Source organism: Macrobrachium nipponense, chromosome 28 (genome assembly GCF_015104395.2).
Source record: "Macrobrachium nipponense isolate FS-2020 chromosome 28, ASM1510439v2, whole genome shotgun sequence".
Lineage (NCBI taxonomy): Eukaryota > Metazoa > Arthropoda > Malacostraca > Decapoda > Palaemonidae > Macrobrachium > Macrobrachium nipponense.
Genome location: NC_087217.1, coordinates 36,909,007 through 36,922,991, shown reverse-complemented (window position 1 = coordinate 36,922,991; position 13,985 = coordinate 36,909,007). Strand labels below are relative to the sequence as shown.

The 13,985-nt window shown below is 32.0% G+C and overlaps 1 protein-coding gene across 3 annotated transcripts in view; it reads right to left on the bottom strand.

Annotated features, from left to right (window-relative positions):
- Positions 1-13,985, bottom strand: part of LOC135201666 (6-phosphofructo-2-kinase/fructose-2,6-bisphosphatase 1-like) — a 229,128-nt gene that overhangs the window by 57,447 nt on the left and 157,696 nt on the right. For all 3 annotated transcript variants that reach the window (XM_064230778.1, XM_064230780.1, XM_064230779.1), the window contains exons 9-10: positions 8,375-8,520; positions 5,580-5,707 (exon numbers count right to left, since the gene is read on the bottom strand). In XM_064230778.1, coding sequence (XP_064086848.1) covers positions 5,580-5,707; positions 8,375-8,520 — 274 coding nt within the window. The remainder of the gene's footprint in view (positions 1-5,579; positions 5,708-8,374; positions 8,521-13,985) is intronic.

The window sequence follows — 13,985 nt, the reverse complement described above, 5'->3', positions numbered from 1 at the left end:
TCTTGTACCTTGTTGAGTATCTTTCTTATAATAGCAAAGGAGGAAATTCTTGTACCTTGTTGAGCATCTTTCTTATAATAGCAAAGGAGGAAAGACATAAGTCCATACTCAACTAATCCTGCAGAAACACATCCATCACCCAAGCTTGAGGAGCAGCATACTGGAAACCACCTAAGCTGTTGCAAACAGACCTACGTTCTGAGTTCCCGAAAGTTTCCACAAGACTAACATATTTGAGGATTCAAGAGACCATTCTGTCAGAAGTCTGATTCCTTCTGCTGAGATGATCCAACATGTCATCCCCTCCCAGTAAAAACTCATGAATCAACACAATGTTCCTTGCTCTTCTGCCCGCAGAAGCGGACCATCTTCTTGAAAGAACACTGAATAGAAATTAGTTCTGTCCTGTTTCCTGATATAAGCCTGGAGGGTTGTGTTGTCCAAGAACAGTTACTACCACACTTTGTCTTTTACCAAATATTCACACTATTTTAAATTTTTCCAGTCTGCTAAGAGTCTGAGATCACTGATATGCAGTAACTTCTCTTCCAATCATAATCCACACATCTCTAGATCCCCTCCATTTTAGTCTTGAAGATTCACTGGATCTAAAACTATGGTCAAGACAGTAGAGACTTCCTACTCATCCTGAGCCTAGCTAGGCTGGCAAACTTCTCCAGAGAGGACATATGTCCTTGAAGCATTAGCCACTGCTTAGCTGGATGCTGCTTTAAGGGCTGAAATCCTCTTGAGAAGGTACAAGAAAAGATCTACTTGTTTCTCTGATGGAAAAGAGACTGAAAACTATGAGAATCTATCTTCCTCCCCAGATACACAACTGATGGTGCTGGAACTAGGAATGAATTACATGATTTGATAAGAATGCCTACAGACTGAGCCAGAACAAGCGTAAGGGCCTTGGCCATTCATGTGAGTTGGCATGGACTAGCCAGTCTTCCATACAGAGTAGACCCTAAATTCTGAGATGACACCTACCCTCTGTGGGAGTTAATAATCTCATAAACACTGCAGTGCTTTGCTTAGCTCAAAGCACACAGCTTTGAATTGATACACATTCCCTGCTTGCACATACTAAATGTATTTGCAAGACAGAGGCTTTATCAATACATGGAAATAAGTGTCCTGCATGTTCAAGAAATTATGTGCACTGAATAGCACATGAACTTTGCTGGATGACTCCAAAGAAAAGAGCAGAACAAACTTGTCGAGGTTGGAGCCCAACACTGGTCTCCAACCTCCAGAAGTTTTCAGAACAAAGAACAGACAATTGTAGAATTTGCCTGTGCTGCCGTTGTTGTAGCACATATGTATGATCAAATGCATAATCGTGTTAAGAAAAGGAAATGGACAAATGATTGGCTTCGACAGCGAACGAACAAAGGAAGGTACGGATTTTCTTTTTTATATCCTCTTCTGTAATTTTTTTGTTAATTACAAACATCTCTTCCATTAGTTTTTTCATTGTGATGTCGCAAACATCTCTGTTTTTATATTCTTGTAATTCTACATTCATAGACACGGATAATGCTGATAAGCATCTATGAAAAAACAAACTTCCTCTTGTTTCTAGTGAGTAGTTGTCTCTGAGTGAGTCCGAGTGGCGCCTGCAGGCTTCAGCCATCAAGCTCGGTTTGATATGTTAGGTGGTGCTTCATACGTCTTCGGGAGCACTCAAGAGGGAGGGGGCTAACAATAATTTGGGTGGAATTGGTGATGAGTTTGAGGCGTGCAGCGTGCACTGAAGCTTAGTGTAAACTGGCCTTTATAAGTTTACCATCTGAATTACAGTAGAGGCATCCTGCCTGTCAGTAAGTGGACAGCCAGAATCATAACCCTAATAACCCATGGAGAGTGAGTACCCCCTGACAGACCCTTGGCGTGCCACCTGGGGCATGCATACATTAAGTTGAAAATAGATGGCTGAGAGAACAGCTGGGACAGTGACTGGAAGGCAAGGGTGAGGAATGAGTCAACAAGGACTAACACTTCCACCTCACTCACTGCTGGCTTAAAAGGCATCATACCATCTGATCATGAAAATCTATATTGCACAAATACTTCAAATATGACATTTAGCTCAGCTTCTCAAGAGGCTCTAACCAGGCAGCAAAAGATATTCAAGGTTGTACATGAGGAAGGGAGGGCCACAAACATCAATTGACACAGACAAGACAGTGGGGAAAAAAAGCTTACAAGGAGAAAGAGAAACAAATGGAAAGGATTTTAAGGAGGACAAAAACAACCAGGATGTGACTGCAAGGCAGAAACAAAATAAATAGGCTCAACAATGGAGTGAAAAACATAACATTGAGTATCAGAACATAGCAGATGAAACATTAACCTTGTTTCTATGGGTATCTCCTGCATTACAAGCTCATTGTTTTAATGGTTATCTCCTGCATTACAAGCTCATAACTCTAAACGTACATCGTTACCGTTAGAACTTGACAATGGTGAAGGTAATAACTGGTGCACTGACTTATCTTTACTGAACCAACAATAAGATGAAGGAATGTGACAGGTCGTGTGCAACATTGGAGAGATAGGTGTCAGGGGTACAAGAAGACCTCATCCTAAGATATGGCCCAGTTCCCTGGCAGCAGACGCTTTCTACTGGTGCAGGGCAGGTACTGAGCTTCGAGTACTGACAGGAAAGGCCAACAAAACCTTTTTTCTCCGTGGAGATTTCAAAAAGGAGCACACAACTTAGGGGGAATTGGCTTCTTTACTGAACACAAATTTGGTTAAACCCTTGACTCCAAAATTAGACTAAAATCCTATTCTAACTTATCTAGACACTTTTCCAAACCCACAGTGGAGCAGAAGATGTAGCTACAGTAGGAGTAACACAAAGCAGAACTGACAGAGGAGAAGAGCAAGAATGGGAAGGAGGTGGATTGGAAGAAAAAGAAGGAATAGGTGAGGAAGCATGAAGCAAAGCATCCAACTTATGCCCTGCTTTAACCAGTTGGCTTCTCAACCAATACATTTCCCTTTTCTTCCTATAATTATGGAATTTCTTCATCGCTACATAAGACCACTCACCCCATTCACTTGAGGTTAAGGTCACGCTCCTGGTCCCTACAACTGACACAAAAGGAGTGGCTACCTATTTATACAAAAATCACTGCATCAGAACTTAATAAATTTGATCTTGCTGCTTCCAGTTGAGGATATCCTCCATAACAAAGCAAAAATTATCAAAATATACCATGAAAACAGTGCAGCAGCCAAAATCCTGAATGCTTGGCAAAAATCATCATGATGGCAAGAATAATTCGAAAGAGAACTAAAACATTTGACATCCATCCCCTGGAAAACAAGTGAACTGTACAGTCCATCCAGGTTGGCTAACCATTCTTCTCTCTCTCTCTCTCTCTCTCTCTCTCTCTCTCTCTCTCTCTCTCTCTCTCTCTCTCTCTCTCTCTCTCTCTCTCTCTCTCTCTCTCTCTCTTTTTCCTTTTTTTATGACAATTGTACCAAACTGGTGCAAAGAATGTCAGCTATTTTTGACAGTAGTATAAGATCATCCCAAACAAATTACACTTTATTCACTCTGGTGATGCCTGGATATATCTGTTTAATTTTGATTCATGAAAATTAGGTACATACTGAACACTCATTTTATTATACCCACACTTTGAAAGATTTACTTTATGAATAAAGCAATAAAAGTCACCTTGCAAAGGAATAGTTTCACATCCACCAAACATTCAGCAATAAAACCATTTAAGCTGCAGCATATGTATAGTTTATATGCACCAGTGCTCACTTAAATACCAAGAGAAGAAGTGCAGTTATGTGTGAATAAAGGAAAAATATTTGTGACAAAAGTGAAGTACTGCAGAGCAGATCAATAAATTGACAAGCAGAACAAAAAACAATATAAATTCTAAACAATACAGAAGAGAGGGAAAATGAATTCACAAACACCAGGTGTAACACACTCAAGGTTATTCAAAAAGCAGTATATACAAAACCAGTACTATTCAAGTTGAAGACTCATTTTACATTAATGACTTTTTATAATAAAAATATTAAGGAAAGGGTTCTGTGACCAAGACTGACATACATTCCCATAAATACAAATAAAACAGGTCATGCTCAAGTACAATTACTAAAAATTAATCCAAGAAGATGAATCTTAGTCATTATTTACATAACAGAATTTATTGTTTCACCCCACTAACAAGGAAACCTTTGAATTTAAATTTATAAAGATAAGGAATACGTAATGCAGTATTCCCCTGCTCACTACAGAAAATACACTCACACCTAATCTCCGCTCATAAAATAAACCAATCTGCGACTTGAAATCAGCTACATTACAGTAATGATCCGGACATGATACACATGATACGGACTGTTGGTATAAAATCAATTTCAGATTTTATACAAAATAAATAAATACTCTAGTGAGTGATAAAATTTTCATTATGGCACTGAGCTACCTTCTTGACTCCAGTAGCTGAACTTTAGCCCTAAATAACATCCATTCCTAACATACTCTCAGTTTATTTGTGAAGGTGATAATCTATGCACAACAACAACATTTCTACCTAATATAATATCCCAAAAAAATACAATAAAGACAATGTAAACTCCTGTACTGTAATAATGCATTTAAATTCAAGTCAAAACTGTGAAAAAATCTAACACCTTCTGAATGTTTTATTACATTCAATAGTACTTTCAATTCTCCAAATTAAATTAATATTTTCTGTGACCCACTTTCCAACTCTCAAACCTCATTTTATGGCATAGATTTCGCCTATTTTATTAGGGTAATACTTTTCAATTCATATTTTGCAGCCTTTTGGATGTTTATGATGTGTATTTCACTTTCCCTTCTTTAATTTGATTAAGTATGAATGCTTATTTATACATACAGAAACATCACAACAACAACAAAAAACTGATAAAAAAGCAATTTTAATTATGCTCTCATTCTTCAAATCTGTTTTCACTCTGGATATCACAAAATCTTAACGGTTTCTTTTCACAGAATAATAATGAATGAAAAGTGCCTTTGTCATTTGATGCTAACTGAAAAGCAGATCAAAGCATTAACCAGAACCCATCAAAACACACAAGTCCCAGGCCAAAAGCAATTACATATCAGTACAGCCTATTAACTAATTATATAAACATATTACAATCTTATAACCTAGGTAGAAGCAGTGTTATGTGACTACTATTTAAGACAGTTAAATTGATAATCTAAAGAATGTTATGCAGATTAACTTTGGATCTTTTTGGTGCCATTAAGAATCTCATTCAGTGTACTGTATTTTGATATTAATGTAGCTTCTTTAAGAAAATAGTGGAGCACCAAATATGCACGTTAGTTACAAAGCCTTAATCAAGAATTTACACACAGTATCAATAAAATAAGAGTAACCTATGTTAGTTTCCCTTCAAATAACTTCAAAACAGGTGTCACTTATTGTAATTATTCTGTTACAAGGACACTGACCATTTTATTAAAGATTATTTTTACGTTACAAGAATTTATACTGCCCTATCCAAGAAGGAACAATGTCAAGATAAATACTCACCACAGGTTTGGCCCGATGAGTGTCCACACAATCAATTGGGATTTTGAAAAACTCAACTTTACAACCATACGCCTGAGGAGTCAATTTGATCAGTGTATGAAGAGGAACTTTCATGTAGGGAAGTTCAGCTGCAATGCAAGAGGCCATCAGAATCTACATGTATTTTATTAACTTCAAATTTAAGACTTGACTGTATTATACATTGATCATAATCTATGGAAAATTAACTCAGCCTATCAATTTTAATTACTTGAAATACAGTTTGCTCTAAAAAGTCAATATTGTAAATTGTTTGGCAACCCAAATTTCATTGTGTACCTTTTATTACCTCTGCTAGGGTAACGACAGATTCCAAGGGATCTTAATGAAACGTTCAGGGGAAGGCTAATGGCAACCAAGATTTCATTATATACTGAGAAGAATCTAGATACAGATCCAGGACTGTTTTACAATGTGTTTGTTGTGACTAAATTATGGATTTCCCTAATTCTCTAGCAAAGTTGTTGAAACTGCAAAAGTTCAAGTAATGCATTCCCGTTGAGAAGGTTAACATGAGCCTCACTTTATGGTTTAGTATTGTTATTTGTATTATGTATTTTACTTTGTTCACCAAGCGTAGCCATTATTTGCCCTCAAAAGAATTACTCTTACGTTCCCCCAAAGCTCCAAAATTCTCTAATAAACTAATTCTCTAATAACCTATGATCTAACACAGATCAAGTTTAAAAGGAGTAACGCCAAAAGGACTCTTTCCCTTTCATACAGCTTACCCTTTCACCCTTCTAACACAGATGTATCACAGCATGCAAGGTCAGCCAAAATCCCTATTACTCTTTTGATCTGCTGTAACACTTGTGCGCCCCTAATTATGCTCTGAAATAATTTTGCATTCATAGTGCCATATTAAAAAAAGCTGCAATTATCTGTTGATGAAAGTTAGGTGAATAGTCTGAAGCCCCTGTAAAATATTTTATTTCCTTAAATTTTTTTTGCAGTTAAGCATAACTATTAAATTCTGTTAGCCAGAAAATCCTTCAAGGTGGGGATTTTTGATCAAGCTTCATTATGCATTCCTGTTTTCTGTCAGCTTTGGTAATTTTTAAATCTTGTGAATTAGCAACTTTGTTACTGAAAATTACTAGTCAATGATTTTTTTATTATATGAAGATCATTTTTGTTTACAGAGTAAAATGGAAGATTCCTTTTTAAGTCTAATTTCTCAGCTATAAAATAACTATCACTTGCAGTTTCCCCTATGTGCTCAATTTACATCTTAGTTTTAAATTTTTCTTTTTCGCTAATAATTTAGAAACAATTTCTATGAATTACATATTAAGAGAAATTTCCAAAGTTATCTTTAATATGTATCAGGGTATTTTGTGTGGTAGAGAAGTGAAAAACGTTTTTAGGCAAATCTACTCTTAATGTGTATTATTCTGCCAGATAGTGACATCACAACTTTTTTAATAAAATATAATTTGGTTCATCATTAGGGGGATGTAACAAATACTTTGCAGTACTGATAACTGATGTTAAACTATAATAGTCTCGATGATATAAATAATAGGAGCCATAATTCTCAAATCATTGCAACAGTTGATGACAAGCAGAGGTACAATACCATCTGATGTAATATGGTTGATACTTTAATGTTGATATGTTATAAAAAGTTTAAATTGCTTAGAAACACATTTCGTTGATAGTCAATAATAACTTTAAATATACTACCAATCAAAACAGATTTATTATATGGAATTTTAATGTAGTTTTGTACTGCTAGCATTCACCATATGTATAGCATTCACTATAAAAACAAGTAAAAAATTGACGAAAGTTTCTCCTGCATAATAGAGTTTTCTGTACAGTGTATAGTGCTGTATAAAATCTCAGCCATGGTCTATGAATCTTTCAGCTGTGGCCCATGAGACGTTCAGACACAGCATGGTGATGGTCTGTGTTGTTGGAGCTAAATGCATGATCAGGGCTAACTGTAACCTTAAATAAAAGTAAAACTACAGATGCTAGGGGGGCTGCAATTTGGTATGTTTGATGATTGGAGGGTGGACAGAAAAAATGTGAACGGACAGACAAATAGCCTTCTTGATGGTTTCCTTTTACAGAAAACAAATAAACATCTACAAATGCTGACAAAGAAAATTACCAATGGATTCCAATATTTTACAAAGTAGGAGGCTAAGGGTTTCTTATTCATTTGCATTACCTTTGAAATCTGAAGTGATTTTATAAGGAATTTCAATAAATTCTTTGAGGGTGTGTTATGAGCTAAAGAAGAATTAATTATCGTGCACTTTAAGATAGATGCAGATCCTATTTTTGTCACTTTTGTTAACAAAATTTTGATTTTTTTTTTTTTTTTTTTTTTGGATTCCATATATCCAAATTAAGCTTCCTCAAAAAACCAAAACAGCATATTTTTTCCATTATGATGTTCAAAACATCTACACATAAGATTTTCTTCTGTATGAAAAACCTATGGAACCGTTATCAATATCACTTTGCAAACAAACCATTTCATATTTCAATTCTTTAAATTTCATGAATAAGTTCTAGCCAAAACTATTTAACCTCTTGATTTCCTTAGGTACCCAGTATGTAGATAATCAGGAAAGCTTTCAAATACCCCGACAGCGAATTTATTGTTCTCACAAACGCCAAGCTATAATAACTTGAATACATTTTGATGTAAAAATAAGGAGCACTTAATCTAACTAAAGTAAATGTTTACTAGGGTCCAAGTAATACAAAGTAATGAATTTTGATGAAAAGTTACTTACCGGCAGGCTTATCTAGAAAGTAGGCCAAAACACATCTCAGAACTGCTTGATGTCCTACTACCAAAACATTCTCTTGACGTTCTAGCTCCATAATAACACTCTCAAGTCTCACAACGACATCTTCATATGATTCTCCACGTGGATATCTGCAAATAGTATTACTGTACACACTGCAAAATGTTTGTGAACAATTGTGTTCCTCAAAGGGAATTCATAAAATATAAAATAATAGTTTCATTATTTTTCTGAGAAAAAAAAATTCCTCGCCAACAATTAAAGCCTTACATAAGCATGTTGTTCGTTCAGCTTTTCCCTTTATGGAGTTAGATCAGACACAGGATTAAACATCATCTATAAAAGGGCAATAATAAGCATTAACATCTACTGAGCTTTTTCTGAATATAGTAACCAGTTGCCTTTCATATACTCCACTCTGGTACCTTTGGACTGTAAACACTGATGATAATTGGGAATTGGTCATTAGTGTACCCATCATCCATCACCTACCAGCTACAATCAATAACAATCACAGGTTGTTAGCCACACTATACCATTCTGAGCATAGAAGCGAGTTAGTTCCCCTGAATTTAATATTCAGCAGTGAAGTTATTTACTTTATTATTAGTAACAACTCCCAAAATGAGTCAAGATGATTCATGTCACACAAAAGGGGAGAAATAAAGAAGGAAGCTCATTTATTAAAAGTTTGAGATCTTCCACAGGACAAGGATCACCAAGAGGTAAGTAAACAAGGTAAATTAAATGCACTTTTTGTGATAAAACTATGAAAAAAACCATGTAGGAAAATTTTTAGTGGGTTTTATACTTGAGTTTTAACTAACAAAATAGGCTGTTTTTTTAGCATTTTTATAGGGTTCCGAACATTCGCAGGTTCTAACTATTTACGGGGGGGTCTGGTACGCCATCCCCGCGAATACGGGGGACCACTGTATATATAGAATATAAATATATTATATATATATATATATATATATATATAATATATATATATATATATATATATATATATATATATATATATATATATATATATATATATATATATATAATATATATATATATATATATATATAATATATATATTATAATATATATATATATATACACATATTACACATACATACATACATACATACATACTACATAACATACATATATATATATATATATATATATATATATATATATATATATATATATACGATATATATATATATATATTATATATATATATATATATATATATATATATATATATATATATATATATATATATATATAAGATATATAATATATATTTATATATATATTATATAGATATATATATATGTATATATAGATATATATATGTATATATAGATAGATAGATAGATAGATATATATATTATATATATTATATATATATATATATATATAAATTATAATATATACGGTATTGTATATATATATATATATATATTTATATATATATATATATATATATATATATATATAAAATATATATACCGTATATATATATATATATATATATATATATATATATATATATATATATATATATATATATATATAAATATATATATATATATATATATATATATATATATATATATATATATAAATATATATATATATATATATATATATATATAATATATAATATATATCTATATATATAGATATATACATATACTATATGATATATATATATCTTTATTTATTTATATAGATATATACATATATTTATGTTATATGTGTGTGTATATAGAGTATATAATATATATATATATATATATATATTATATATATATATATATATGATATATATATATGGTAAAATAATTATCTAATAAAAGGAGCCCATAAAAACACCAAAAGTAGAGAGAAAAGTACTATATTTCAGAGACTGCTGTCTCTCTCTTCAGGTATATGAATGAGAAAAGTTTACAGAAAAGGTGGTATTTATAACCAAGAGATTCGTCCACAAGTAAGCATGGTTAATGGGAACATCTCAAAAGGGAATGGGAATTGGGAACTCGGACATTCGTCGACGCAGCATGTTCAATTCAAAACCAAAACGCTTAAGAAGATTAAAAGGAAGAATTAACAGCGGGGGTGACCTAAAATGGCTTACTTGTGGACGGAATCTCTTGGCGTAAAATAAATACCTTTCCTTTTTGTAAACTTTTTCTACATTCATATACCTGAAACTGACGAGAGACAGCAGTCTCTGAAATTATAGTACTTTTCTTCTCTTACATTTTGGTTGTTTTTATGGGCTCCTTTTATTAGATGGAAATTCTGTTGTTGACAGAACAAACTTTTTACCAAGTCATTATATATATAATATAATACAATATAATATATAATATATATATATATATTATTTATATATATACCATATATAGATTATATAGTATTATAAATAAAAGGTTTTTGCCACCAAAGGGAAAAATGGAAAAAAGAAAAAGCGAGTAGACAAAGTACTTTCGGTACCTGTTCGGACCTTTTACTCAGTTTGGCCCTTCAAGTAAAGGGTCCGAATAGGACCGAAAGTACTTGGCTATCTCGCTTTTGCATTTTTTTCCATTCGTGGCAAAAAATCCCTTATTTATACATAGAATCATGTTTTAATATACTCCGTGACTCAAGGTTATTTCATCGTGTGTGTTGGTGTGTGTGTATATTGTCTGTGGTTATAATATATATATATATCTATATATATATATACTTATATATAGATATATATCTATTATAACTATTGATAATTTATTTATATATTATATATAAATAAATATAGTTATAATAGATATATATATATATATTTTAATTTAATAAATCTAGTCTATATAATATATAATATTATATATATATATATATTATTTATATATAATATTTATAATCTGTTTAATTAAAATGGTTCCAAGCCCTTCAAAATAAATGGATTAATTTAATTTGTTTTAAAATTGGGAAAATGGAGTTTAACTGTCTGTGTAGGGGTCAGGACCTCAGTTCTCGTATAAGGTATCCGTGGGTCATTTAGCAATGTCAATTTATTTTTTACTTACTTTATAAGTCACTTTTATTCATAATTACCAACTGCATTAAGTCTTAATCTGCTTTTTGTCACCTTCACTGTTTCGTCTTCTTTAATTTTCTTAAAAAGCCTGGAGAAATCTCCACGGGTACATTCCTAGGGTTAGGAAGGTTTACCTTCATATCACCAATACCACAATACCTTTACAAAATATTGATATTCATCAGGGCATAGGTTTTGGATTCAAACATTTTTTAATAAACAAAATTAAATCCATTTGAAGGGCTTGGACCATTTAATTAAAAAACCAGTTTACACCGCAATCGCCGCCTCCCTACCTTACATGTATGGTTAGTCAAGACACATAAAATCAATAACCCTATCAGACCAATCATTAGTTTCAGTGGGCTCAGGTTCGGTTATAATTTATCTAAATGGCTTGTAAAAATTCTTACTCCTTTGGTAGGAAATATTTCTAACGAATGTTAAAAACAATGTTGATTTTATAAACAAATTGAATAGTTTAAATTTGAATTATGATTTTAATATGGTTAGTTTGATGTTGTCTCTTTATTTACAAAAGTGCCAGTAGATGACTTACTTGAATATTTGGAAAGAGGATTAGAGCGTCATGACATTCCCTTAAGTGTAGAAAAAACTCTCTTAGTCTCATAAGGTTATGTATCAAAGATAGTAAATTTTATTTCAATGGGGAATTTTTTTGTACAAAGTTTGGCATGCATGGGTAATCCCTTATCTCCTGTCCTTAGCCAATATTTACATGGAATTTTTTGAGACAAAACTCTACCAAGAATTTTGCCCCAAAAAGTTATTTGGTTTAGATACTTGGATGATATATTCTGTATTTGGCCAGTTCACGAAAAACTCCAGGAATTCCTTAATAATCTCAATAATTTAGTCCCTTCTATAAAATTTACTGTAGAGGAAGGAAGAATTGTAATTTGAATTTTCTTGATGTAACTGTCCATAGAAATGATAGAAATTTCACCTTTTCAGTCTTTCGAAAATCAACTAATATTGCCTCTTTTGTTCATTACTACTCCAATCACCATCAAAATGTTAAATTCTCTGTTTTTTCTGGGATGTTCCTAAGGGCTTTACGTGTCTGTAGCCGCAGTTTATTGACGCTGAAATTAAAAACTATTTATGATATTGCATTGAAACTTTAAATACCCAAGGACTTTTGTAGATGTGGCATGGAAAAGAGCTAGAAAAACATTTATTCAACTAATGACAAACTTGAATTTAGTAAGCATAATTCATTAAAATTACCTTATGATGAAAGGTTTTTAGATATTCCTAGAATTTTAAAGCTTTTTAACATAAATGTTGTTTTCAGTAATATTAATGTCAAGAGTTTAGTAATCAAAAAATTCTCCTAAAGATCTTCCAGGCTGCATATATGAAATTCCTTGCAAAAAGTGTGATAAAATCTATTATGGACAGACTGGCAAATCTCTTTCACAGCGTCTTAAGCAACATCAATATTCTGTGAGAACTGGGCAAATATCGAATGCATTATTAGTACATATGAGAGATTTAGACCATCCTATTAACTGGAGTCAAGCAAGAGCCTTAGTCCCATGTAATGACACAGTTAAAAGGAATATCATTGAATCTTGTTTTATCAAGTCAAATAATAGAAATGTACTAAATTTAAGTCTTGGTTATTTAAACTTGATGCTTTCATAATGAAAAAAGTTGTAGATAAATATAAGCAACAAAATTAATATATTCAGTTTTACATGTTTTGGACTGTAAAGATACTTTGTAATTCGGTTAGGGTCAGAATCTGTTAAGTTTGTGACCGTGTGATATCGATAATCCTGGACTATCCCTTTTAATTTTTTACCCTTTTGATAATTAACCATCTGGTATTCCTGATCTTGTTTGTACCTGAGGCCTTCCTCTCCGATTGTACTTTAGTAGCTCCTTGACGATGTCTGAATAAAGACGAAAGCGCTTGGATTATGTCTATCATTTCCCGTGGTATTCGCTTATTTATGAAGTCACGTGCATCTACTGTGATTGTTTAAGCATATAATATATATATACTATATATATATATATATATATATATATACTATATATATATATATATATATATATATATATATATATATATATATATAGATGATATATATATATATATGTATATATATATATATAATATATATATATATATATATATATATATATATATATATATATATATATATTATATATATATATATATATATATATATATATATATATATATGTGTATATATATATATATATACAGTGGTACCTCGAGAGACGAAATTAATCCGTTCCGAGACGGCCTTCGTATCAAGAGCTTTTCGTATCTTGGAAAACACATTTTACATGTAAAATGGCTAATAACCGTTCCAAGCCCTCCAAAAACACCCCAGTTAAATTATATTCCAAGGCCTAAAAAACACATGTTCTAGGGTTACGACGGAAGAAATATGACTCCAAAAAAGGCAAAAATACTGTACATACTTGAGTAATATTCAATGCATTAATGTT